The sequence below is a fragment of the Echinops telfairi genome, unplaced genomic scaffold (assembly GCF_000313985.2).
Source record: "Echinops telfairi isolate 266 unplaced genomic scaffold, ASM31398v2 ScPeMD7_7469;HRSCAF=8507_0, whole genome shotgun sequence".
Classification (NCBI taxonomy): domain Eukaryota; kingdom Metazoa; phylum Chordata; class Mammalia; order Afrosoricida; family Tenrecidae; genus Echinops; species Echinops telfairi.
In genome coordinates this window covers 75841359-75869304 of record NW_022111372.1, presented here as the reverse complement: position 1 = coordinate 75869304, position 27946 = coordinate 75841359, and the positions used below count along the sequence as shown (strand labels likewise).

Here is a 27946-nt window from a genome sequence, read left to right as displayed (position 1 = left end):
ATTTTTAGTTCAATCCAAAATCTATTTAAAATTCCACATGGGTGTTCCCTGAGAGAAAGTTGCTGACTAGTGCACTTTTCTTCTGCTTGCTTGGTTCTCTGACTTCCGTTGTCATCAGAAAAAGGTGAGGAACTTCCGTTGATGGTAGTGCCACCAATGTGATGCATTTATTCTCTATTCATTGGTGGCACCTCGTTTTCTGTGTTGTAGGTTTGTCTTGTCAAACTCAAATTGCAGGTCCGGTATTTTGAATGACTGCACCTTATAGAGTTTCATGCAGGAAAACACTATTGATGTACAAACCAGCATCTATAAAATATCTTTTTCTGTCCTAGAAGACTTGTTAAGTCCAAGAATTTTGGGAGAAATACATACTCCCACTTTTAAAGATTTACTTGATAGGATGCCTTAAAGATAGGACATAGCACAATGGAAGGTGGCTGTGAAATGGATAAAGTGCAGATCTTTTTTATCATTAATTTTTTATTTTATGATACCTTAGAAGTCAATGTCAAGGCAATAATGGTGTCTTATTTGCAGACAATTGTGCATGTGTTTATTGCATCCCAAACCCAAAGCTGTTGCCATCAAGTTGATTCTGACTCATAGGGACCCTGTCACAACAGCATAGACTGGCTCCCATAGAGTGTCCTTATCCGTCACCCCTTACTGAAGAGATTGCCACATCTTTCTGCTGGTAAGTGGGATCAAACCACTGACATTTCTGTTGGCAGCTGAGTGCTTTAACCATTGTGCCATCCTGGCTCTCATTTTACTTCAAGCAAGGTTAAATGAGTTAGGTGCATAAAAATGTGATTTTTCTGCTCTTAGGATTCCCTTGCTGCCATGAGCAAAGGATCAGAAACTTCCGTTTGAAATCGGGAAGCCTTTGTAGTCTTTATGACTTGTCTGCCAACAGAGAAGGGGCTACTCATCTCATTCCCTGGGTTTTCTGAATGAAAGACTCACACTCTGATAAACACCTGCAACTGGTAGACAAGATAAACTGCTGCACCCGTATCAGATCCCATGGAAATCATCTATTCACATGCTTCTCTTCCCAACAAAGTAGTAAATGCCTCAAGGATGGGTTTGATGTCTTATCCATCTTTATATGCCTGGCTCAACACACAGCAGGAATCAATAAATGTTTGTTAAGGTGAGCTTAATAGAGTTTAGAAAACTTGATCCTTTTAAACTGGCTCATTCCATCTTTGGACTTTCTTTCATTTTTCCCACAAATATTTATCATGAACTTACATGTCAAGCTTTTTGCAGCACTAAGTTTATAATGTTAAGACAGACAAGGTCCCCAGCCCAGTAATAGGATTCAAGACTCCGCAGAAAAAGGACCCAAACCCAAACAGAACAATTCTGCATCATAACAACTTCAAATTCTTTGCAACACACAGTCTTCTTGCTCCCCCATGGAAACACTGACAGAAGTAGAATGCAGATGTATTTTCACTCTCGCTCTCTATCCCCTCCAGAAAGACAACTGGAAGAACTGCCTAGCACTTCATAACATGAGTTCAACTATAATAAAATGACAGCAGAGGCAGAGAGCACAGCCCCCACAGACTTCTCATACCCTGTAAGCAAACTGTCCCTTAACACTTTGGTATTGAGGCAAGAGCACAGAGGCTCACTCTCTGTGTAAATTAAGATTTAAGAATTCTAAATCAGGAGGACACACTTGGAGTGTGTCTGCATAATGACTTGAATAGCTATGAAAATCAAATCTGTGTACTGAGTTATTATCCACATTTAACTTCAGTCATGTCAGAGCTTTAGCCTTTCAAAACTCCCCAAGAAATATGCTACCAACATACCAAAATTCATCAGGTTATATCCCTTATTGTGTTTTTTTTTTATTGTGGTAAATAAATAGGCAACAAATCAGTTGACATTTCACCTATCTTCATATGTGTGATATTATTTTCATCATTTTGTTCAACATATTCCCCGATTTTACCATCAGCCCCACAATTGACTTTTTCTTTCCCTTTCTTTCCTGCTTTCCATTGTTAAGTACAAAAACATGTTGGTCTCTATATATGTCCCTCTTCTAGATGTTTTATGTAAATGAAGTGAACAATTGTCTTTTTGTGTCAGACTTGTTCAGCATGTTTTCAAAAGTCTCCCATAGAGTCGCACGTATCAGGACTTAATTTTTCTTTCCCATGAACATTTTGGAGTTGGCTCTTTTTCAGTGGCACCAAGGAAATGCCTCCCAGTTCACTGTCATCCAGAAAGCAAAATAGAGAAGGTTCTGTAGAGAAAACTCTGTAAAGTCCCTTACTTGGCTGGTGTTTGCCGTTATGTCTCCCTGTGATCTTGTTTCTGGTTGGCAGTGATGTGCACTCAGCTGATGGATGACTGGACACCTCTGGCAGTTGAGAAAGCTGCCATCTTCTTCCTCCTCCTGCATTTAGTTTCAAACAGCTGTTAAAGCAAATTATTTTTAAGATAAAAATAAGTATTCAAAACAAAATGGAACTAATGGAGTGGAATGGGTTTTGTTAACTTCTTTTTGAGTCAAAAAATAGAGCCTAATTTGTTTTATGGGGAAGTGGCTGAATTTCAAAATCTTGCCACTGCTTCATTAGCATGTTATTTTTAGCCAGAAGAGGTATTTTATATTCCATTGATTCACTGGAAAATGATAGCATCATATTTTACTCTCATATTGTTGAGAACAACTGAGGGTATGAATAGCTTATCTCTTACCTCATAGTCTCAATTTTAAACAGTTAATGTGTTCCATTTAAACAATATTCTTGTTAATTAACAATCCAATTTCCAAATACTTATGATCTATAAGAGGTATTACTGCGCATCTAATTTTCTTGAACTGACTATTATTTTCCAATTAGATAAATGCACTATTTTGACCAGCAATTACAATTTTAAGTGAAATAGAGTAAGTTGAAGAATGGGTGATTATGATTTAAGAAATAGCAGGGTAGTTCTTGATTTATTTGAATTAAAATACAAATAAATAAATCCAGCATTCAATGACTCAGGTAAGACTCCCACTCTCAAGAATGATCCCTACGGGCTGTAGAGGCTGAACTGCTGACAGAAAGGACCCTCAGGAGGTCAGTCAAAAAGCATGTTGCCACCAACTTGATTGCAATGCACAGCGGCTCTGGAGAACAGACTAGAACTGCCTCACAGGGTTTCTGAAGCTTAAATCTTTATAGAAGCAAATCGAACTCACTGTCACAGGAGTCAAACTGACTCATAGCGACTCCCTGTGTGTTCTGAGACTGGACCAAGTCACAGGAGTTGAAAGCCCAGTCTTTCGCCCTCCGAGCTGCTGGTGGTTTCAAACTGCCGACCATGCGGATCACAGCTCACTAAGCTGCCAGGGCTCCTTATGGAAGCAAAGAGCCTCATCTTTTATTCATGGAGTGGCTGGTAGATTCAAACCGTTTTCCTTTTGGGGGGTTAGCAGCCAAGTTTTTGAATTAATACTCTGCCAGGTAACTCCCCAAAATATATTTTTGAGGAATCCCAAGTTAGGTCAGAAAATCGGATCCTTTGACCAGCTATCAAAATGAACAGGGGAAGGCTTGCTTGCTTCCATGGGGCTAACCTTGAAGTGGACAGAGAAAGGAGTAAGATGATGTCCTAGGAGTTGCACACAAAGTGTGCTCTTTCAAGTGCCCTATTCGAGAAGGTATATCTCTTTGTTCAATCCCTGCCCATATCTTTGTCTACCTAAGTACTGGCCACTTGGCTACTGCCACCCTTTAATACAGTGGTTCTCAACCTGTGGGTCGTAACCCCTTTGTGGGTAAAGTGACCCTTTCACAGGGGTCACCTGATTCATAACAGTAGCAAAATGACAGTTATGAAGTAGCCACGAAAATAATGCTATGGTTGGGCGTGGGTCACCACCACATGAGAAACTGTATTCAGGGTGGCATGGCATTAAGCTTGTGATGCCCTGCTGGTAGTTGGTTCATGGCATGTTGGAGTGGAATCACTCAGAACATTATTATATAAAGCAGAATCCAGCACTGTGCACCCAAAGATTCTTTTCTTGTTCAGTCCATCTTTTAACTGGGTTCTGAATTTTCAATAGCTACCTCGAGTAGTTCTACTATAGAAAATCGGAGGGGGCGTGAGGATTGGTCAGCCTTGGTAAAATTGCCTTGTACCTTTCAATGTTGCTGTTTCTGTACTGCTCACCAGATCCTATGCTGTATAGGAGCTTTCTTTTGAATTGCTTTATCAGTGTTCTCAGTCCCCGGAACATGTAGTATATAGTGTGTAAGCTGGATAGATGCTTATTGAATGAAGGATGGGAGGATTATCTGTTGATATTACCTGAAAAAGGTGCAAACACTTGGAAAGGACTATTATTCCTTCCCCACCCCCATTTTGAAAAGTCTTTAGCATCAATTATAATGATGTTCTTTTCCAAATTCTTTTTCCTTCTACCTCAGCGACTGTCTGACCTGGGCTGCATCTGATGGGTGATGTCAGTTATGCACGGGAAAGGGCAACTAAAAGTAGGGGAACTAAAAGTAGCCTCCTCCAGTATTTGATACATCCAGGCAGAGTGCAGTGATTTTTCACAAGATAAGTGAATTAATGATTTTCACCAATCCTTATTTCAAGTTATGTGGATTGATATCACGGTGGTCCATGCAGCTTTTGAACTGAAATCAATACTATTTAATATCTAAATTTCATTTTGAAATGTGACTCAGGATCAGCTAGTGGATTTTTGTTAGTGGTAGAATTACTTTCAAAGTAATGAAACTCAGAGCCCCCATAGATTTTCCAATTACTGTTTTAAGGCAGGGGATGTGTACCCTGCTGTGGATGACCCCACAAGCTCTTGCCTTAATTTGCATATTAAAGATGATTTGCTATTTTTCAAGTGGAAGATCAAAGCATTAGGGTTCCATTAGTTACTGTATTAGGAACAAAGATAAAAACACAGATTTTGTTTTAATTTAAAAGCAAGTGGCCTTATCCTATATCTTATGTTTTTTTGGGTCGCTAAGAAGTCCATTCACATTTTGAAAGCTGAAGTAGATTAAGAAAAAAGAAATTAATTTTCCTGAAAAAAGTGTCTTCACGGGATAAATGGAAGTGTATTAATTAGTAACACCAGGCCTTATTTTAGGTTACCATGCTATTTACTATTCATAGCTCAGAGGCAAAGCATGCTTTAAAAATGTACAAATATGTACAATTCTTAAGCATACTATTTGTACTTCGGAGGGCAACTATTACTCAAAATACATCCAATATTTGCAACTTACTTTTTTTCCTATAAGATTACTATGTGTACTACTATTACTTCTACTACTGTTCACTATGATAATGGCAATAATGATAAATCTCATTTTTTGAGCAACAGCAAAGCTCCTTGTGCTCTTTGTATCTTACCTCCCCGAATCATTATAATAACCAGTCAGACAAGACAGTAAACGACCACACAGAAATAAATAGCAACTTGTCCAAGTCACTCAGCCAGTGTGCAGTGGATCTTGATCTTAAACCCCAGTGGCCCCATCTCAAAGGTTTGTCTCTTTCTTCATATGCGTTGCTGTTGTGGTTAAGGGCTGTTGAGTCTGGTTGTGACTCCTGGCAACCCCATGTGACAGAGTAGAACTGGTTCACAGAATTTTCTAGGCTGGAATCTTTATAGGAGCAGATTTCTAGGTCTTTGCCCCATGGAGTCATTGGAAGGGTTTGAACCATCAACCTTCCATATACCAGCCAAGCACCACCTGGGTACCTTCTTTGCTCAACTAAGAAAGAAAAATAACCACACTTCTATAAAGAAAATTTTGATGCTTAGTCTCCTTTGATGTTTTTCTGCCATGCTAAATTTTCAGTAGGTTTAATGCCATTCTTATGCAGGACACATGCTCTACAAGCTAGGTGAAGGAATCTCACCTTTTCATCAGTACATACATTTTGACACCAATCAAACTAGATTCACACCTGCGTTCTATGAGCACAAGGGGATGGAGAGGCAGTTGTGACACACACACAAATCAGGGGATCAAAAAACCCCATGGCTTTTAAAGGAACTGACTAGGGCTTAGAAGAAGAGCAGGCCGGGTTAGTTAGCATTCCATCACATGAGAGGCATGAGCTGATCACAGTAGGGAGTGGCTGGCCAGACTTAGAAGAGGCACCCATTGGAGCCATTTTGGGCAATAAAGCTTGCAAGAAGTCACGATAAGTCTGCAGCGTAGGGAATTCACAGGTGGGTAACGGGAAATTGATGTAGAGTTACAGCATTTCCGGAAGGGACTGACACTGAAACCAACTGCAGACACTTGAGAAGGAGCCCTGTGCTCTCTGGCTTCGGCCGCTTTCCACCACTTCCCCCTCATTGGTTTCCTAATGGGCTTCTGATTGATCTTGCTGGCCAGCTTGCATTCGACCAGCTTTGGCCAAGTCTGTATTTCAATGAGGGTACTCTAAGAGAATTAAGGAAGATATCAAGGAAGGAAATCAAATCACACTAAAATGAAAATTAGGTACTTTCAAGAGTAGTCCTTAGGATGTTCTTCTTTGGTTATTTTATCTATGTGGAAAGTTCACAGGGCCCATTAGCTACATAATTTAGGCCGCAGCATCCTGATTTGGGGAAGATTAGCAGTGATTGGTGGCCAAGACTGTGGACTGAAAGGCTTGGGTTTGAATTTCATATACAATTGCCAAGTTACAGAACCTCGCCTGCCCGCACTTTTTTTCTCTGTCAAAATATCTTCATAAAGATGGTATCTACATTGAGTGTCTCCTGTGAGAATCAAACGAGCGCATGCAGATTTATCCCTTACTATAATTGCTGGCAACAGACTAAGCATTTGATTAATTTAACTGCGACCAATTTTATTATCAATACATTATTGCGGTTGTAATAGAAAGGACTCCCTTGACCAGGTGTGAGAGTCAAGATCATTCAGCAAGTGCTAATAATATCCAGAAAGGTCATTGATAAGATTTTTATACATTATGGCATTTTTTATCCAGGTTAGAATTTTCAGTTCGGAACCAAAGTGAACTGACAAACGGTTTAATTTTTTTTCCATTTACATTTGAAAGCCTTTCTTTTATTCACGGCTTGTTCAAGCAGGTTGGAATTTTCCTGGAGTCTCTGTAGCACTTGGCAAGCCTGTTACAAATGAGTTGTCTGGGGGATTTAAAGCTCTTTTCCTCCCAGGAAATGAAACTGTGCCACTGTATAGAGCCCCATGGTACATCTAATCATTCACCACAGCTGAGGGGCAGAAGCGGGGAAAAGTCTGTCTCGGGAAACAGAAAAGGAGAAAGAACGAACTTTCTGAACTTCTACAATCCCAAGATTAAATATGTTAAAATAGTCCTGTGTTGGTTTTCTTTGGTCAATGCAGCACATTATTGAATGTGGCTCTTCTAGTTAGAGGAGGTGTTTCTCAAAGAAAACAACCTTTGCTTTCCTCATCTGGATAAAAAGATGGGGGAGACACTAATTATCTTCTAGGATTCAGCTGTGAGGGATTGCCCTCCTGCTGGCTATAAAATGAGCCATCTCAGAAACAGGTGTGGGGCGATTGTACTACCAGCAAGATCCAGGAATGGAGCATCTCGGGACTCAAGAGATCCCCATGCGGTCAGCCCCTTGACTCCAGGAGACAGTTTTGGCAATGGTGGATTTGCAGAGGAGCTGCAGCAGCAGCCACCGAGCCAGACAGGAGACAGAGCAGTGGACTTCCCAGCTGCAGAGCAAGTAAAGTGGAGCGCTTTGGGGCAAGAGGCTGCCTAGTGAAATCGGGTGTTTGTGGCACTAAATTGGTGTAGCGGATTTACTGAGCCACAGAGCTGGAGCCTCTGGGCTTAGGCTTACTGTGGCATTCCCTTTGGATCTTTATCCGTAGCCCCCAGTGAACCTCGTAAAAGGTTCTGATCGAAAAGCTGTATCCTGAATAGTTCTTACCTGAGTTTTAACCTACTATCGTCCATAATAAGCCTTATAATTGTGAGCATTCCCTGTGCGGTTTTTTGGTGGCTGTTGCAATTAATTATAGAATGTAGCTGAAAAGTAGAGTGCTGGAGCCCACAGAACAGTTTGTTTTTGCCTCGTTGAGCAGACCAAAGTAAATACAAATGCATTCTAGTTTATTTAAAAGGAGCCCTGGTGGTGAAATGATTAAACCATTGGCTACTAAACTAAAGCCCAGTGGTTCAAACCCACCAGCAGGTGTGCTACAGAAAAGAGCTGGTGATAAGAGATTGTGGGAAACGCTGCATGATAGTTCTCCTCTGCTACACGAGCTTGCAAGGAGTCAGAAAGACCAGCTGACACACAGAAACAACAGTTTATTTTGACCTTGACCAGGAGAACCTCCTTGTTTTCAGGATCAGTTAACAGTGTCCCAGCTGAGAAGTTCTCAACCGTGGGCATTCCAACCCTCTGAAATACATCCCTGAAGGAAGTCTGAGCCCACACTTCTCTAAGAGCCCATCCCTCTTCTCCTGTAACCCTGGCTGTCCTGGAGTAACTCAACAAAATCCTTTTTCCTTTTGCAGTTTTTCTGATTCATATCCCTTTTGGGTTCTGCTGAAACTTTATATTTCCCAAGACTGGACACCTTTCATATTGGTCCCACTGAACATTTGGAGAAGCTTTTGAAATAGATTCATAGAGTTTCATTAGTAGCTCAATGATAACATATTTTATCTGCCCAAGTACCCCTTCCACATTCTGGTCTATTTATCAGGTTCTCTTGAATTTCTCCTGGAATTTTCAACAGAAGGTGAACCTCTGGAACATCAGGAGACCTGCTGGCTCCCTCTTCGGTCTGTGCCACCAGAATCCATTCTGATGACTTAAGTGCCTGAGGAACTGGTGTGCATAGGGCAACATCTGCCCCCTCCAGCTTCAGGAGGAGAAAGAGACTCCACCCCCACACTAGCCCACTAGTTTGAGGTCAGACATGCCTCTGTACTTCATCATTCTTTCCCCCATTCTGACAGCAACCCTTTCTCCCACCGAACTATACTCTGCTAGGCCTGATAATCCATTGCAGTGGCCACACACATCTCAGAGACAATATGATTATTAGGGTTTCTTAGGAAAGCTAACAGGTTCTAAAATGGTAATGATACAGCTCCTTTTTCTGCAGCCATTCTTCTTTGCCATCCTGGCAGGCATGTGTCTCTGGTCCCTGATATCTCAGCCAACTGGTCCCTTGGCTTCTGCCTCACTCTCTTGGCCTGCATTATCTACTTCGCTACATGGTCTCAGCGCTGCGGGCCCTGTTACCTCCAACTACTTTACTCAAGAATTTCACACACTCTCTACTGATGGTTATGGGATTCTCTCTCTCTGCTTCTGAGATGGTTTTCTTTTACCCACGGAAATGGCAACACTGACCCATCCCCTCTATTAGTGTTCACACACCTTATTGTCATGGTTACATCAGTCATTTGGTGGAAATTACAAAGACATGGATAGAAGAGCCATATTTAAGCAATTTGACTTCAGCACAGTGCCTTTGCCAAACACATTCTTTCATACTGTCCTATTAAACCAGGAGTCATATCTTTAGCAAGGTACAGATCGCTATCCCCTTTAGTGAAAGATCGGGTGAACTTAATCTTCAAAGCCTCCTGGGACATGAGGGAGAATAAGGTTTTTCATGTTGCTAGTACGTCAAAGAAAAGGTTTCATATTAAAATTGTCTAAACTTTTAGATTCTGTCCCACAACCCTGTTTGTTTTCCAGCTGAAATGAACTGAATCTTCCTAGGTTTCCTTTATGATTGTGTAGTGGAAATAATTGTGAAAGAACTGCCCATGCCAAAATGGGAGAAGCTAAGCTCATCACCAGGTCTGGAACAGAACAGGAGCCTGGGTGACAGGTAGGATGGCACACGTCATCATCCTGCAGACAGAAAGTAGGTGGGAATGCCCAGGTTTATAGATCAGAGAATTCCAAATCAATATGGAACTAATATCGAGAGAGGGACATGCCAACAATTGTATCCAAACATGAGAGTAAGGCTAAGGAACATGGGAAGAGGACAGTAGGGGGAAGCCAGTTCATTGTTTACAAACTTTTAAAATGTGAATTAGGTGAAGAATTATTGAGTGGATCTTCAGTATTAACATTCAACAATTCAAACATATCTTGTGTGAACCCATTCGTTGCAATTACCTCAGTGTACCCCAGCCTGTCCCGTGTTCTTATGTTTCCTGTGCCCATTCCTCTTTTGAACTTGGTGTTTGGGTAAGTGCTGCCCCATGCTATCAAATGGTTGGTTATTTTAGGAGGTGCACCTCTCATGAGTTTTATTACTCCCCCTGTGACCCGTCTCTTCCTTTGCTGACAAATGAGTGATGGTGGTGGGTTCATGTTAAGACTTGAAGGGTGCCTAAGCGCCAGAGTCTCTGGGTTCCACCAGTCTTTATCAGACCTCTGTGTTTGTTGGGGGGGAGTTGTTTGTTTGTTTTCAAGGATTCAGAACAGAGAATCTTTCATGTTTGTGACTCCATGCAGTTCCTCAAGTTCTCTTCCAGTCAGCGTTACAGTCTTACATGTTCTTTCACCAGTAAGTCAAATGCAGCCTTTGACACATGCTCACTTTATCTTGGTGTGAACCTCATGTTCCAGCTTTTCCAATGACACGCCCACTCTGAGGTTAGTAAGAACGTTTGAATCGAGAAGGGTGGGCAGATGTCGGATCAGCCTGAAAATCTCATGATATTGGTTCTTTGGCCAGACTAGAGAGAAGGAGGCGTTTTCCTTAATTCCACTGTCTGTCCAGTTCAGCAGGAAGGATAAGAGGTGTTGCCTGTAATGGAATGCACCTCCCCATCTATAAAAAACTCTCATATACACCATTGTTTCATATTTTTACATTGGATTTTTTTTGTTTCATATTTTTACATTGGATTTATTGTAGAATATGTCTGTATAAGGCTGAGATGGGGAATATTTTTTCTACCAAGCACCGTTGGATATTTATGGCATCATTCTTAAGCCATACAAAATTATCAACTTAAAAATTAGGCTGCTATATTTGGTCAGATATTTATTTCACCCCGGATATGATGGGCTAGGGGCATAATGGTTACATGTTTTGTTGCTAACGACAAATTCAGAGTTTCACACCACCAGGTACTCTTTTGGCGGCAGGGGTGGTGGGTGGAGGTTAGGGTGGCAGGAAGGTGGGTATGGGACTTTCTACCCCCATAAAGAGGTATAGCCTCAGAAACTCACAGAGGCAGTTCTAATCTGTCTTATAGCATCTCCGTGAGTTGAAATTGGCTTGATAGCAGTGAGTATGGTCTTTTAAGTGAATGTGGTCAATGGAAATGGTACTCTTTTGTAGGGTGTGTGGTGTTAACTGGTATTGATGATTTCACAGGCCTTAGTGGTTATGAGTTGGGCTGCGATCTGCAAGGTCACCAGTTCAAAACCACCAGCAGTGTCTTGGTAGCAAGATGAGGCTTTCTACTCCTGAGAAGTAGTCTCAGGAACTCACAAAGACATCGCAACCCTGTTCCATGGAGTCACCGGGACTCTGCAGTGAGTTTAGTTTTTTCCTCATTGTTTTGTATGGCTTCTAGGATGGACATTCCCCACCTCTTGTCTAAGGAGCCCCGGTGTCACAGTGCTTCAGTGCCAGGTTGCTAAGTGAGAGGTTAGCAGTTCAAACTCACTTAGAAGGGACAGAGACTTCGTGATTGATAGGCTTCTGTAAAGCTTATATTCTAGAAAGCCTCTTGGGAACAGTTCTACTCTGTCATATTGGGTCACTAGGAGTTGAATGCTGACTTGACAGCATTGTTTCACTGGTAAAATCCTGTGAGTTTTAAACCACCAAGTTTACAAATTATCATGACTTACCTAACTTATCACCTCTCAGCAGTCCAGCACCCATAGCTGGGGATAGTAACCTAGTCTTTGTTCTATAATACACCCCCTCAGGACCATGGCTATGTGGACTCCATTATTTCCTTACTACTGAGGAGCAAAAATGGCTTTGGATTTAGTCTTGACCTCTGATCTTTTTTTCTTTGGGGGCATTGCTTCTAGGAACTTTGGATCATACTTCCTACTGCATGATTCCTGTATGCTTTGTGCCCAGACTTCTGGATTTTAATTGCTAATACTATGTTCTGAGAGCTGTAGACTGACATTAAATATTTGGAAAAATAGCAGTTTAGGACTGATTTGGGCATTACCACTAATCCACTCACCTTTTCACACTCTGATCTTTTATCTGGCGTTTTAAAAAATTCCCAGCTTCTCAACATTGCCTGTGTCTTTGAGGTTAGCACTCTCACCTGCTGTCACATTAGCCCTGACTCCTGGCAACACATGAACCATAACAGAGTGATGGGCTGTGGGGTTGGGTTTTTTGAGGTCCTTTTCATTCACTGATTGCCAGGCCTTTCTTTCTAGTCCATTTGGCTCTACTGACGTCTGTTCAGCATCCTAAACATGTGTGAACCTCCACTGACAGCTGAGTGCTATCTGGAAATGAAGTGCACTGTCTGGGGAGTGGGCCTGGGTTCCCCATATGGAAGGTGGAAATGTTACCACTGAACTGCCAGTGACTCATAGCTTCTGGATGGCTTTTCCGTGCTCTCTTCAATCGGCCCAGTGTAACCTCTGATTTATGGCTCTTCTACTATTAAGCTTTTGAAATGTAGTCTATTCAAAGTGAATTATCTATTTTATAAGCCACTACTGTGTTGTAATAACCATCTTCAGAATTCTCGACATAAAAATATTTAGTTTCAGTAAGTCTGGAGCCAGCATTGCATACGGAGGCCTGTTTATCTCAGAGAATCAAACAAGTTTGTGCAAATTTTCTACTCTAATGATCTTTCTTTGCTTAAGATCAAATATTTTACTCTTTGGTCCACTTATAAGCTTGATGAGTTAGTTAATTAGACCCACATATATTATTATAGACTCCAAGAGTTTTAATTAAAATGTGCTAATGTGTAAAATCAAATGTGCATCATTGGTTTCCTAATTTTTCCCAGGTTTAGATAGAGTGAATAAATGGTACACACCATAACTTTGGAGCTGATGTAGAAAATTTTTTATAACATCAATTAGATTATCTGTTTATTATATAATATCTTACACTTGGGTTAAAGTTATGTAGTTGGAAGTCTAATGCAAATTTTTGTGGCTTTTGATAGATTAAATATTTACTAAATTATAATTTAGTGTTAGAATATGCCTGATGGCTGTTCTCATGTCAAAATGTGTTAGGCAGCTCTTCCAAACTGTTAGTGTTAAAACCCAATTAGTGTATAAATTTGTTTCATAAACATAGTATCACCCAATGAATGCATAATGAAATATGGAGGCATGATAATTTTTCTATTGATGTTTATGAAGTGTGATATTTAGGTAATTATAGTATCCTGTGGAGTATAACTTTAATATGTAATAATAACAACAGTTTCTTCTATTAAGGTCTTAGGATGTGAGAGAACCAAGTTCAATTCTGAGCCAATGCTCTTTAAGTTCCCTAACCAACTGTCAGCTGAGGCTTAACTGTTATGATAGAGAACAGGTTTTAGCAACAGTTCCAGACTAAAACAGACTCGGAAGAGGGGCTTGGCCACTTACTGCTAGAAACCAGACAGTACAAATCCTTGGGCTCACAATGATCTGATCCTGTTACGCGTGGTGTTGCCATGAGATGGAGGCAACTTACTGCCACCCGACAGCAGATAGCACAGTAAGTGCTCTGTATATTGTCATGCCACTTAAACCTTTATCACAATTAAGATGGAGATACAATTTTAATCCTGATTTTATAGATTAGAAAACTGAAGTATGCACAAATTACCTTAAAAATTTTAATGTTATCAAGATGGACAGAAGAAAAATCAGGACTTTACTTCAAAATATAGAAAATCCTATTAACATACATATATATCTCGTATGTTGGTTTGGCTTGGTTTGTGTTTACTACTGGTTAAGATGGCTTATCATACTCTGCTTCATTTCTTTACCAAGAAGATGCATTATTAAAATGAGTGCCTTACTGAAAGATAGTAAGTGCTTAGGTCATGGAAAACATGAATTTTAATGCATCTTGGCCTTAGTGACTCTTAAAAGCATGACTTTATTTCAAAGGTGAAGAAAGGAGAGAAGGAAGTAAGTGTATTTTGGACATCCAAAATATTCTACAAATTGACCTAGACACTCATGTTTGTTCTTAGAGTCTACAGGTTTATGATCTTCAATTCTTTATCCCAAAGCTTTCTGATAAGATCTGTTTCAAAATTTATATTATTTTTTGGAAGGTTATATAATGCATATAGCACCCTGTCATTGAAAAATATTAAGTATTGGAGTCAAATGTATAAGCAGTCATTTTAAATGAAATAAATACAAAACTATGAATAGTCCTATCATTGGTTCAGGTCAGGCTTTCAGGCCAAATGAGTTCACATCAGATGAAATTTACTACTAAATAAATACTGAAAACTCTATTTACAGATATTTCTGATTTCATAATTATATAATTCAGATAGTGGATTTATATGATGCCCAGGCCAGAGATGGGATAACTGAAACTGAAACAGCTTAGGTGACTCACCTTATGTGAACATAATAGTGGAACGAGGATTGAACCTTGATCTTGGTCAGGTGAAGAAGTCCAGTGTAAATTTCCAGGATGAAGTGGGAATTGTGGGCTTCTCTTTAGGACTGGAGATGATTAATAGAGAACTGAGCTCATTCTTTGCAAGAGACTTTCCAGTGGACAGCGTGATGTGAGCACCAGATCAACGTGATGTTATTTTGTGTTACACAACATTCTATGACTTTCTTGCCAAGAGCCCAACCTTCAGGAACCGAGGTATGTAGGCACAAACCAAAAATGTAATAAACATTATCAAGCCACTGATGTGTGCAAGAACTCTGTGGAATGAGAAACATAGCACAGAGTCTCTATCAGTAATCTCCATCAGAGGTACAGATGACATGTAATTTATTTTGTCTTTTTCTAATACAGTCTCTTCCTAGTTAACCAAAGCAAGCCAAACCCACTGTCATTGTGTTGATTTCCACTCATAGCTGGCCTGTAGAACAGAGTAGAATTGGCCCAACGGGTTCCCAAGGCTGGACGCACACTCTGCCATGTCTTCCTTCTGCAGAGAAACTGCTAAGTCTAACTGCTGACTTTCAGTTTAGCACCCTAGCATTTACACCAATTGCACCACAAACGTGTTTGTACACACTGGTTATTCATTAACTCTCAAACCCACTGTTGTCAATTCCAACTGATAATGGCCCTACAGAACAGAGTCAATGTGCTCTGAATTGAATGTCTATATTTAGTTAATGCCCGGTGTTTGGTAGCACCCTCTATTCAAATTTCCCTTCTTGAGATAGTCTCAGTTCTATGAGGTGTGGGCAGCTCAAATGCTAATGGGCAAGGCTCACCTAAATGGCACAATGGCAAAGTGCTCAACTGCTAACTGAAAGGTAGGGGTTTGAACCCTCTGTTGACATTATGGGAGAAAGGTTTCATGAGCCCCCATACAAATGGCAGCCAAAGAAATCGGATTGGCAGTTCCACTCTGTCACATGAGGTTGCTTTGCATTGGAATCCACTTGATGGCATCTAACGAGGATTGCCTGTTAATACTGTTCAAATACATTAAGCAGGACGGGAGGTCGTAGACGGTGTGGAGTCTGGCATGGGACCTTTTTCAGGTTATGATGCAAGTTCATGGACCACATATTAAGTAACAATGGTGTAAATCACTTCATGCAGTTGGACCAGGGAGGCATCTTCTGTCCTCTTGGTCTTGGTGACATAATTCTTCACTGATCTCATGGGTGTGGCACAAGGCAGTCACCCACCTGGGCTTCCATGCCCAGGTCTCTGAGAAGGGGAAGTTCTGTCCTACATCGGAGCAGGCATTTCCCTGTCATTGATGCTCAACTCGGGCACTTTGAGTCAAGGGAAACCTTCTAAATGAGCACATTAGGCTTTTATGCCTAATTTGACGTAACAGCATTCCAGAATTTTACAGGGCATTTCCAGAGCCTCTCCTTCAAGTGTTTCAATAGCAGCTGGAGTATTTCAAAGCCATCTGTCACCTGCCTACTCCTCTGTTTAAGTAAAATACCTCCCAACCTCAAAATTCATTGAGTGTTTACATCAGAGACCACATTTTATATAAAACCTAGATTATTTACTACATGAACCTTTACTGTCTGATCTATGTGCTATGGAGTATGTACATAGATTGGGCTTTCCAGAGTTAACACATGGTACACTAAATGAGAAAGCATCTGTCCACTTCTATTTTAAATGTAAATATCTGAATTTATTCCTAGCTTGTTCCTTGTACTTTGAATTATAAGTTCAGATATCTCACCAAGCATATCCATGCTTTAGATAGACTATGGAGGACAATGATCAGATATATGGAAAGGCAGAAGGTAAAAACTATATTAATTTGGGGCTGGGAAGTCAATTCTAACACATAGGAATACCATATGCCACAGTGTAGACTTTTCTTGGTTCTAATTTTTACAGAAGCAGATTGCCAAGCTTTCTTCTGTAGTACTGCTATGGGGGGTTGAACTGCCTACCTTTTGTATAGAAATTGATAGCTAACCCCATCCAAGGGATATCTTAACATCCTAGCCCCATCCAAGGGATGTCTTAAACTGCTAGCCCTATCCAAGGGATGTCTTAAAATCCTGCCCTGGTTTATAGACTAGCTTACTAGCTTTATCCCTAAGCAGGTTCCATTCTAATTGAAAACACAAAAACATTAAACTTCTAAAGATAATTTCTTTGTTGCTGCATTACATATATATATATTTATATCAAATTATGTATATATATATATATCAACATTTTCCAGTTTAGATTTTTCACATGAACAACTTAGTGTTGTTACATCGATCCTCTGTGCCACTGTCACCTGACACAGATGCTTCCTAAGTAATAATTCTTTTTCCCTTCTTTCCTGCACCTTGTAATGGCTATTAGATTTTGATCTCTGTATAATTTGCCTATTTTAACTGTTTAATACGACTGAGATATCTAACCCTACAAGGTGATGTGATATAATTATTATTTACTGAGTATCACACTAAGAATTCAAAGGAGGAAATATAAGGCAGTGTCAACTGTTATACTGAGTTCTAAAAACTACCTGTTTAACATTTTACTCATAAATTAGTCTCTCATTTTTAGTGAACCCTACTACCATGGGTATTTAGGTATCATATACACTTTTGGCAAAAAGTCATTGGTTCTCATAAAGCAGAAAGTGTTAGGAAAATAGGAGTGAAAATGGTAATCATAGGGAAGAAGTAAGATAAGCAACGTTATAATGTTGGGAATTGCAATCAATGACTTGAAGTAAAATGTGCATTAAATGTTGAATGGAAAACTGATTTTCTCTAGGAACCTTCATCCAATTCACTAAAAAGTTAAAGAATAAAAACGAAAAGAAAATGTATTAGTGAAACTAAAAGCAATTAGGAAGTAATGTCCTTCATGACACTCTCAAACTCTACTTCAATGTGGGATATGTGCCTTCACATTCTGCTACACATATCCATGCTTATTACTGAGTAACAAGCTTTAGTAGATATGGCATTTGAAAGATTATATTTGGAAATTTATCATACAATTGTTCTGTTTAATGATAATTATCTTCTGATATTGATATTTTGTTTCTTTCCCAATATGTTCTATCAAATACAGTGTTTATCAGATGAAAATGAAAAAACATCACTTTTTTCATTAAGTTCTTGGTCTAATAACATGGGTCTTTCTGATAATAAAACAAACAAATACATGTTCACTGTCAATAATATGATATAGAAACAATAACTCTTAAGGCCCAAACCAGTTGAAAGTATTGACATTTCAGTGCTTCTTTGTCTTTACTTTTAAAGAAGTGTGGAACTACAAGGGGGATTCAAAAAGTTCATGTAAAAATAGAATTGAGAGATAATAGATTTTTCTACAAACTTTTTGAAGCCCCCTTATGCACTTCTATCTATTTTTAGAATTATAGCTCTTACTATTACTAGGATTTTGTAAACAGAAGTTATTGTGATTAGTTGCTCTCAGTGGTTTCCAGCTCATGGTGAACCCTTACATGTAGACTGGAACTGTTCCAGAGAGTTTTCAAGCCTGTGCTTATTAAACATAGATCATCAGGATTTCTCCTGATTTTGAATAATTGAAATAATAATGGGGAATTCTATAAACTTCTGCAATCCAAAATTGATCAAACATGCAATCAAAATACATGGATATAATTACAGGTGGATTTAGAATGTGAAAGTTGGAAACAATGAAGGATCAGTAGTTGGAAAATATATCCATGATGATGGAAACCACCTTGAGAGAACATGATATACTTTTGCAAAACCAACAACAAATACCTTTTTACAAAGTAAATGGCAAATACATAGGTTTATCTTGACAACTGAAACATACAAGAATCAAATCATACGAATTATATGCATATGTGGTATGTGTTAAGGGCTATTGAGTCTGTTCCACCTCCCCATGACCCTCTGTACAACAGAACACATTACGGCCTGCTCCTGTGCCATCGTCCCAATGATTGCGAAGGTGGAGCCCCTGGTGCAGCCACTGGCTCAACCACCCATTGAGGGCCATCGTCTTTTTCTCGGGATGTCCCTTTCCAGGGACTGGTCTCTATAAAATGTCCAAACCACGTGAGATGAAGCCTCATTATCATAGCTTCTGCGAATACACTGACTGCACTTGCTCCGTGACAGGTCTGTTTCTTCTTACGGCAGTCTTGTATTTTCAGTGTTATTTGCCAACACCACAATTCAGACTCATTGATTCTTCTCTGGCGTTCTTTATTCATTGTCCAACTTTCATATGCACGAGGTGATTTGCAATAACATAGCTTTGGTTTCAAAGTAATATCTTTACTCTTTCCCATTTTAAGAGTTCTAGTGTAGCAGATTTGCCCAATATAATAGACTTTGATTTATTAGCACTGCTTCCCTGAACCTAGATTATTGATCCATGTAAAGTGAAATCCTTGATGACATCAGTCTTTTCTAATTTTATCATAAGGTTATATCTTAGTGCAGTTGGGAGGATTTTTGTTTTCTTTACATTGAGTTGTAGAACATATTGAAGGTTACTATCTTTGATCTTCAATATTAAATGTTTCAAGTCATCTTTACTTTCACCCATCAAGCTTCTCATCTGCACATTGATGGCTGTTAATGAGCTTTTCTCAAATCCCAGTCCAGCTTCACTGATTATTTTATCAGCATACAGATGGAATGGTGTGGCACAAGGCTACACCCCTGGGTCATAAAACTTTTTCTGATTTTAAACCATGCATTATTCCCTTGTTCTGTTTCATTGAATATCTCTCGGTCTCTGTACCATTTTTGTCTGAGTACAAATTGTGGTATTACCATTCTTTGCAATGTCATCCACATTTTGTTATGACCCGTACAGTTGAATGCCTTTACATGGTCAGCAAAACACAAGTAAACAGCTTTCCTGTCGCTCCTGATGATAAGTTCAAAGACTTATATCTTAGAAAACCATGTGGAGTTTTTTCTACCAAGTCTCATAGGGTCCCCGTGAGTCAGAATTCACTTGGTGATGGCGATATAGCTGGACATTTAGGTAGATTTCAAAAGGGTTAAATCACATATAATTTTGTGCTGAATTTCCTTAGTTTCAATCATTGGACATATATTTGACATTTCCCTTAAGATATAGTGGAATGGAATTTGAAATCAAAGAGAAATTAGAAACTTTGGAGGCTTTTGTATTCCTTAATTTTATTCCAAAGAAGTATAGCAGCCTATCCTTTAGCTAACATATTGAAAATATTTTTGAACATGGGAATCAAAAGCTCTTACATTTCTCTAGGTTAATAAAGGGCATTTATCTCATTATTTAACTCCTCCTTTGGTTGCCACAAAGATTTTATGGCATTATGATTAGCTAACTCTCCTTTAAGCCATCTTCCCTCTTTGATATTAAGAATATTTTATTTTTCTCACAGTTTATAAGAATATATGTTTTTCAACTTGTTTTATACCTTTCCTTTTCTTTTTGGTATTTTTAGTCCACAAAAAACTTTTATTTCTACATAATAATTTGTTTCTTTCTAAACTTCATTATTAATAAATTTAAGGGAAATTTTCCTTCTTAGGTTAAATATCCTTCCATCTTATGCTACCATTGTATCTGTTTTTATATGTTTATACTACATTGTCAAAAAATTTTTTTTGACACTGGCAATTTTTTGAAATTGCAGTCTAATTTGTTTTTTTCTACAAATAGTTAAGAAATTATTCTGGTATTTTTACTGAAAAATAAGTCCTTTGTCCAGGGATATACATTTCAACTTTAACATATGTAAATATAAGGTCTCTTTGGGATTCTTTAATTTTATTCTGTTGATTTTTTCATCAGTTGTTGTAGAAGTACAATACTATGATTTTGTTAAATGTCATAATGAGATTCACCACTCAGTAGAGCATGTCTCTCCTTTTTACTTAGTTATTTCAAAGTTTCTTTGGCTTCAATTACTGTTCATGTTTTCCATTGAAATATAGACTACTTCAAACTTTTAAGATACTTTTAAACTTGCATAAAATTTGCACAAATTGTACAAAGAACCCTTTGTAGCCTTATCCCAGATTCAGTTTTAAAAAACATTTTGATTTCCAAGCCACATGAATGTCTTTTTATTGGCTATTTCATTTTAAAATATTATGATTTATTTTTATTTTAGTGTTAATTTGAGGGTAGATCACTTGCAATTTTAGTACTTCAATGTTTATTTTCTAAGAATCGGTAAATTCTCTGATATATCCCAATACACTTATAAACTTCAGAAACGTTTGTAGTAATTCAACATTATTTCTTTTCTCTATAAATATATTTCTATTTTGTAAGTTGTTCCAATAATATCCTTTATTTCATTTTTCTCCTGCAGTACAAGTGCTATTCCACAATCCTAATTTTCCGTCTCTTATTCTTTTATGTAGAGCAGTTCTGAAGTTTTGCTTTGGCTTTCACAGTGCTGGTGTTTTTTGATGAATACGATCCAATTCTTTTATATCATTTGCTCCCTTGTGCATGGAAGATATTCCCTCACAATGGAGAGCTGGTTACCCGGTTAGAATGCTACACCAGGGGTGTTGGCTCTTGTTGGCTCCTTGTATCCTGTTTTCTGACTCATGATTCCTTTCTACCCGCCATGACTCATAATTATTGTGGCTAGAGTTATTTAGGTTTCTTTTGTATTCTTGTTAAAGCTAAAAGTTTGTCTTTGAGGAGATATTTTGAGACCATAAAACTATTTTACTATTCTTCAGTTTCCTCCATCCCCCCATGTTGGCAGCCTGGAAGATTCTGGTATGAACCAACCTTTACTCAATTACAAAAGAAAATTTTCTGACTGCACCACTTTCTTCAAATTTTCTATTAATATTTTAGGTCTCGTTTTTCATGTATTTTTTATGTATTACTCATCTATGTGGGGGGATTCAAAAAGTTCATAGAAAAATTGAATTAAAAAGTGAGACTTTTCCCACAAGCGTTTTAAAATCCCCCCTCTTGTTTTTCAGTACTGAACCATGAGTTCATACTTACTTGATGGCTAAAATCCTTTAATAGTACTAAATTGTTGATGCTAAATTTTTCTAAGACTTGACCAGTAGGATTTGTTTTTGAAGTGATTCTTCTTTACTTTTGGTATGCCTTCATTATTCCTTAAAAGTTTATTTCTTACACTCTGGTACAAGATATCCCCGCTCTATGAAATGGAACCTGGTTCTGTTTCCTGGAGAATATAAAAAAATCAAGCTCTAAGTTATATGTGACTCATAGCTCCTGAGAAGTTCCTGCGTCTCAGCCCAATTAGCCAGGCCAAAAAGTAGAGATGCTAGATAGGAAAAGGAGAGAAGGAACAAGAAGAGGGAGAGAAATGCAACAGAGGGATGGGCAAGGGAGGGTCTCTGGGACTTTCAAAGTGTAGGCTTCCACTACTAGACAGAGATTCTAGCGAGAAACTGAGCTATGTATTGGGCTGTTAAAGGCAAGGTCAGTAGCTTGGAACCATCGCCGCTCCACAGGACAAAGATGAGGTTTTCTACTCGGATAAAGATTTACGTCTCAGAAACCCACAGGGGTAGCTCTTCTCTGCCCTTAGCGTCACAATTGATTCAGAAAAAAAAGTGAGATTGATATTTTGGTAACAGCCTAAACGTTGGTGGGTTTAACACGCCAGAGTTACTGTAAAGGAAATGTCGGGCCACCTGCTTTCAGAAGGTCGCATTCTCGAAGACCCGCAGGAGAAGAGTTCTGTCCCCACGGGATCACCACGAGTCAGAATGAACCTGTCAACTAACAAGCCCGAGCTCAAAGGATTCTTGTTTGCTTTTCTTCCTTTTATATTTGTATCTTCCTCCTCTAGCAGTGAGAACCTGATCCCAGTGCCAACACGTTTACACATCTGCTCAGTGCTACAAGGCACATCAGACAGTTTCAGAAGTCTGATCTCCATGCCTTCACAAAACAAAACAACTAAAGGAGAATTTAAGGTGTGGGTACAGGTTGTGTTTTTGTTTCTCTTCTTTCCTTGTATGGCCAAAGATGTAGTGCTAATGATCTGTGTTTAAGAATACGTGAGCTTGTTTTCTTTCTTCCTTCTGTGTGGCAAAATTACTTATTTTAAATGCAATTGAATTAATATTATTTGTACTTAATTTGATTTTCGTCCCTTGCTCCATTATTTTTAATTTTACTTTTGAACATTTAGTATATTAACATTATTGCAAAAGTCATATAGTCCAAAACCATTCCCAAAAATGGACAGAGGAAAGCCACTTTATCCCTTATCATTCCATCCTGAGTTCCCTATCGTTGGCTCCCTTTAAGGTAATCAATTATATTTGTTTCCAATGTGTTCTTCCCATATCTCTTCTGGAAAAAAATAAGAAGATAATGTTGTGTTATTTCCCAGTCTGTCATACACAAGGGTAGATTTTACATATAATTTATTGCACTTTGATCTGTTTACTTAAATCACTCTCTTTGCAGTTCACAGACATCTTCCTTCATTTCTGCAGGGCTCTTCATTGTGTCTGAACAGTAGTTTATTCAACTAATCACATGCGTTTGTCCATTTTGCAAATTTTCAGTATTTGCTCTGGCACACAACACTTCAGCGAATGCCCTTCTGCTATGTACGTAATTTTGTATTGCTGGAGATGTATGTCAGATACATAAACCTCCGCATCAAAGGAAAAAAGATCAGGGGGGTTTGTTCTCCCACCCCCTAGCACGGAAATACATTGAGAGTGTTATTTAATAGCTTCTGTATATTCTGTGAAGCATGATTAAGTGCCATTTGGATGTTGTGTGAATGCCATAAAATACATACACACACACACACACACACACACACACACTCTAGTTAAATTCTATAAAACCAATTGTATTAAACCTTGTAGGAGCCCATTAGACCAAGTGCAATAGCTGGATCCAGTGTATACAGGAAACCTGCCTTGCTATGTGTGTATCTGGGCTTGGTTGGGTAGGGGCTCCACAGGCAACTAGATTGGAACTTTGTGAATATTTGCATCTGGAAAGGGGTGAGGGATGGAGTTAGGCACATCAAGGACATGGGAACGTGGGTGGGTGCTGAGAATCCTGGTCACCACCATGCTAGTGGTATATAGCCACTTCCTGATCACATCCAGCCTCTACCAACCACCTCCAGGAGCTAAGAGGCCAAGAACAGCCAGGGCACCATTTCTAGCAGCTTTGGCAGGAGTGGGAGAGCTCGGAAAAATGCTGCTTTTCCCCAGAATTGAAAGACTCCATAGCCGCAGGGCAGAAATGAGTCAGAAGGTGGAGGGGAAGAAGGAAGAGGCACGGGCGGGCGGAATGGAGACGCTCCTTGGAGCCCTGGTTGTGGTCACTTTTGCCGCCTGGGATATTTTAAACTAATAGAGACCATGAATAAGTCAAAGGAGAGCTGCTTTGCCTTCCTCTAAAAATAGACCAAACAACCCCAATGCCTTCATAGATGCTAAATATCACATACATGTTATCCCCCTACCTTTGTGAGAACACCTCTTTTCCTCTCGTCTGAGCAATTCTGTGTATTGACAAGCTTTTGAATTTTTGTCAATTAAATAGTTGAGAAATGATTGCATTAATTTGCATTTTTCTTTTTATGAGTGAAATTTAATATGTTTTTGCATGTTTGAGAACTATTTTAAAATCTCTGATACGTCTTTTCACGTCTTTTAGGTGTTCTTCCATAAGATTTTTCTTTTTAAAATTTTTCTGTACTCAATGTTTCCGCCATGTGTTATGGGGGTACTATTGCAAATATAAGAGTCCTTGTGGCTTAGTCAGTTACACATTGGGCTACCAAATACAAGGTCAGCAGTTTGAATTCTACCAGCCACACCAAAGGTGGGATGGGAGTATAGGCATGGAGGGTGATAAGGCTGTATCTGCATGTGTCTGCTCCAGTCAAAATTTACTGTCTAAGAAACCTTAGGGAGCAGTTCTATGTCCAATAAGGTCTCTAAGAGTCAGATGCTACTCAAGGGCAGTGAGTGGAATTTTTTTGTATATTTTATAGTTTAGTATATTTGTAATACAAATATTTTGTAATTTTTCACTTGCGTTCTAACTTTGATTATATATTTTTTCTTGTTTTAATATAGTCAAAATAATTAATTTCTTTTTATATAGTAACTGAATTTTGAGTCACAGTATTTATCTACATCTAGATAACACAGAAATGTGTGAACTTCCATAGTTTATATTTTAAAATATTAAGCTTTTTTGCTATAAATTGTTGACATATTTTAAATATATTGTTAAATATGTTGTAGATCATCTTTTGATTATAGCTGGCGTCTTATCTATTTAATTTTTTATTAGTTATTTCGGATACATAGGAAATTCATTGATTTTAAAAATGGATTTGGGGAACTATGTACCTTTCTACATTCTCATTTATTCAGTACTAGTTCCCAAAATGAAATGTTTTCTGGGTCTTCAGTTCCATGCCTTACGATGGGCTTTGACTTATAATGACCCTCTGTGTAACAGCACTGCTCAGTCCTACGCCATCCTCCCCATCCTGGTTCTGTTTGAGCCCGTTGCTGCAGCCACTGTGCCATCCATGGCTTGGATGTTCTTTCTGTTTCAATGACCCTGCACGTCCCCACGCTGACCCTTCTCTGTGAACGGGTCATGTCTGATACGATATCCAAAGTCATGCTATTCTCACCATCCTCTCTTCTGAGGAGCATTGGTTGATTCTTCTGGCAACCTGTGTCAAGCTGGGTTGTCTAGAGAATTAAGCCAGTGACAACCCTATACGTCTGTCCAGAAGACATCTCATGTCCATTCCATCTACTCACCTAAAAGTGAAACTCTCAAGCCGAATACCAACGCAAGGAGAGCACGGCCCTCGAACCCACTTCCATGATATTTATGGCGGAATACTTCAGGAACATGTTCTGTTTTGAAACACGAGGTTTTGCTCTGAATGGAAACTGACTCAAGGAAGTGGTTTAATTCATGGCGTGGCCTTGGCTTATTTATGTTTAGGAGTCCTGCTGGCATTGTGTGTTAAGCATTGAACTGCTGACTGCAAGGTCAGCAGTTCAAAGCCACCAGTAGCTTTTCAGAAGGAAGCTTGAGGTTGCCCTGAACCCATAAAGATTTATTGTCTCAGAAACCCTATTGATCAGCTCTACTCAATCCCATAAGGTCACCATGAGTTGCAATCAACTTGCTGAGTTGATTTTTATAAATATTTGACCTCTGGAGGACTGTAAAATATGGAATGCTGATTGTCATAGCAAATTATCTTTCTATGGCCCTATTTTAGCATTCATACATAGGAATTTATGGTTTTACCTCACCAAAGTATTGTTGACAATGGCTCAGTAATAACATAACTAGGAAATTTACACCTTAGCAAGTGATACTACATAGTTTTTCCAAAAGTTTGAACTACATGATTTCATTTAATTCAACTTCAAGAGTTTCATTGTCTGCTGTATGGAAAAAAAAATTGACAGACACAGGAATATCTAATGCTCACAGAGACATTAGATGCCTTTGTAAAGACAAACTATTACATAACAATCTATCAGCATTTCTCTAGCTCAATTCCATTTGGCACATTTAATAAAGACCACTAATGTCTTCAGTATAATAATCTCATATTTAAAACAAAACTGGAGTTATAATACTTATATATTTTACACTATAATAGCGGTAAAACTTCCCTTAAAACAGTGATATTGTGATTGAAAGGACATAAGATTTTATCTAGAAAGCATTAAATCGCTATGTGCTATATTACCGCTAAGCTTGGACTCAGAACCAGGAATGTTGACAGAATTCACATATTAGTTTGAGCTTTCCCTGATATTTAAACTGTTGATATTTTTCGCCCAAAGATTTAAAAAACAAAACAAAAAAAACCCCTCAGTTATTCAAAATGCATCACTCAAAGAACTCTTTTAAAGATTTACCTTCCTTTCATTTGAGAGGCAAAATAATTTAAAAAAAATTATATTTACCAAATATTGATTATTGAATAGAGATCAATAATTTTGGATGTGTGGAACATCAGTCACAAATTTTGAGAAAGGAATCATTAACTAATTTTTTACATAAAAGCAGCAAACAAAATAAACCCATGAACTTTAGTGGATTCTAACTCATAGTGAATCTGTAGGACAAAGTTAAGCAACTCCACAGTATTTAAGGGAAAACATCTTTATAGAAGCAGTCTTTCACCTCCTTCTTGTGTGGAGAAGCTGAGAGGTTGAAACAGCTAAGCACTTTATCCACTTCTGTTCCACTGAAATTCCAAAATATATTAGAATTAAAATTGAAGTAGCAACATGGTGATTACAAAATTCAGAAGGAAGGGCTGGAAATCCTATGGTAAAACTTCAGAACAGCCCTGTTTTAGTCTTCACTTGCTCTGTGCCAGGCTGGCTACACACCTCACTACACGACTCTCTCCCATGTGCACCTCTCATCCTATCAGCCTTCTCTTCACAGAGTTTCGGTACTCTCCCCACCTATTAGATAAAGTTAAGGCATTAGTTAACATTTATTAACTAAAGTTTAGTTCTGGTATTTAATGTCCTTCATAGTTGGCTTCGGCCTTCTTTCTTCATTATCCAATTTTTACATACATAAGAAATATCTGAAAATACTTACACAATAGCTAAAAACCGTGGTTTCGAATCTAACAATTGTGAGGATGGCGTAGGAATGCACTGTATCATTATGTTGTGTATAGGGTTGCTTTGGGTCTGAACAACTCAACAACACCGAACAACATAATTGACTTAACAGATATGTCAAATCTTAGATTCTGCTACCTGTGCTACTTCTGCACTTCCTGCTTCTATCAGAGGTAATCTCTAATGTCTACCTTTGCATGACCATGGTCAACTCTATTTCCAAAACGTTTACTCTATCTGGAATTCTATTCTTGGTTTCTCAATCTCCAGTAAGTTATCCAAATCTATTACAGACCATTAACTAATTCTTCCAAATAGATGTGACCTACTATGTGTATCCCACCACCATCTATCGTTTGTCATGCTCTCTGGGTTTTTGCGTTGCTATACTGTGGGAAGCTATAGTGCCAATATTTCAAATACGAGTAGGATCATCCATGTTGGACAGTGTAGTAGTTATATAATCTGTTGTCAATTTGAGTATGAAGAGTGAATGGGTGGAGTTTAGCCTGTCAATCACATCGCAGCTTGATGACCTCATTTGGAGGCACTAAGGAGATAAATTGCTCGCTGGAAGCAGGACACATGCTTACTCCCTGGAAGACATTTCCTGTTGAAAAGACACATGGAGCTACGCTAGAACCC

At 38.7% G+C, this 27946-nt stretch overlaps 1 protein-coding gene across 1 annotated transcript in view; it reads right to left on the bottom strand.

Moving 5' to 3' along the window:
• The window catches only part of LOC123521041, a 63141-nt gene that overhangs the window by 12577 nt on the left and 22618 nt on the right, over positions 1 to 27946 (bottom strand). The window contains exons 3-4 of the mRNA XM_045284706.1: positions 14601 to 14702; positions 2303 to 2445 (exon numbers count right to left, since the gene is read on the bottom strand). Of these exons, the coding sequence (XP_045140641.1) occupies positions 2303 to 2445; positions 14601 to 14702 (245 nt within the window). The remainder of the gene's footprint in view (positions 1 to 2302; positions 2446 to 14600; positions 14703 to 27946) is intronic.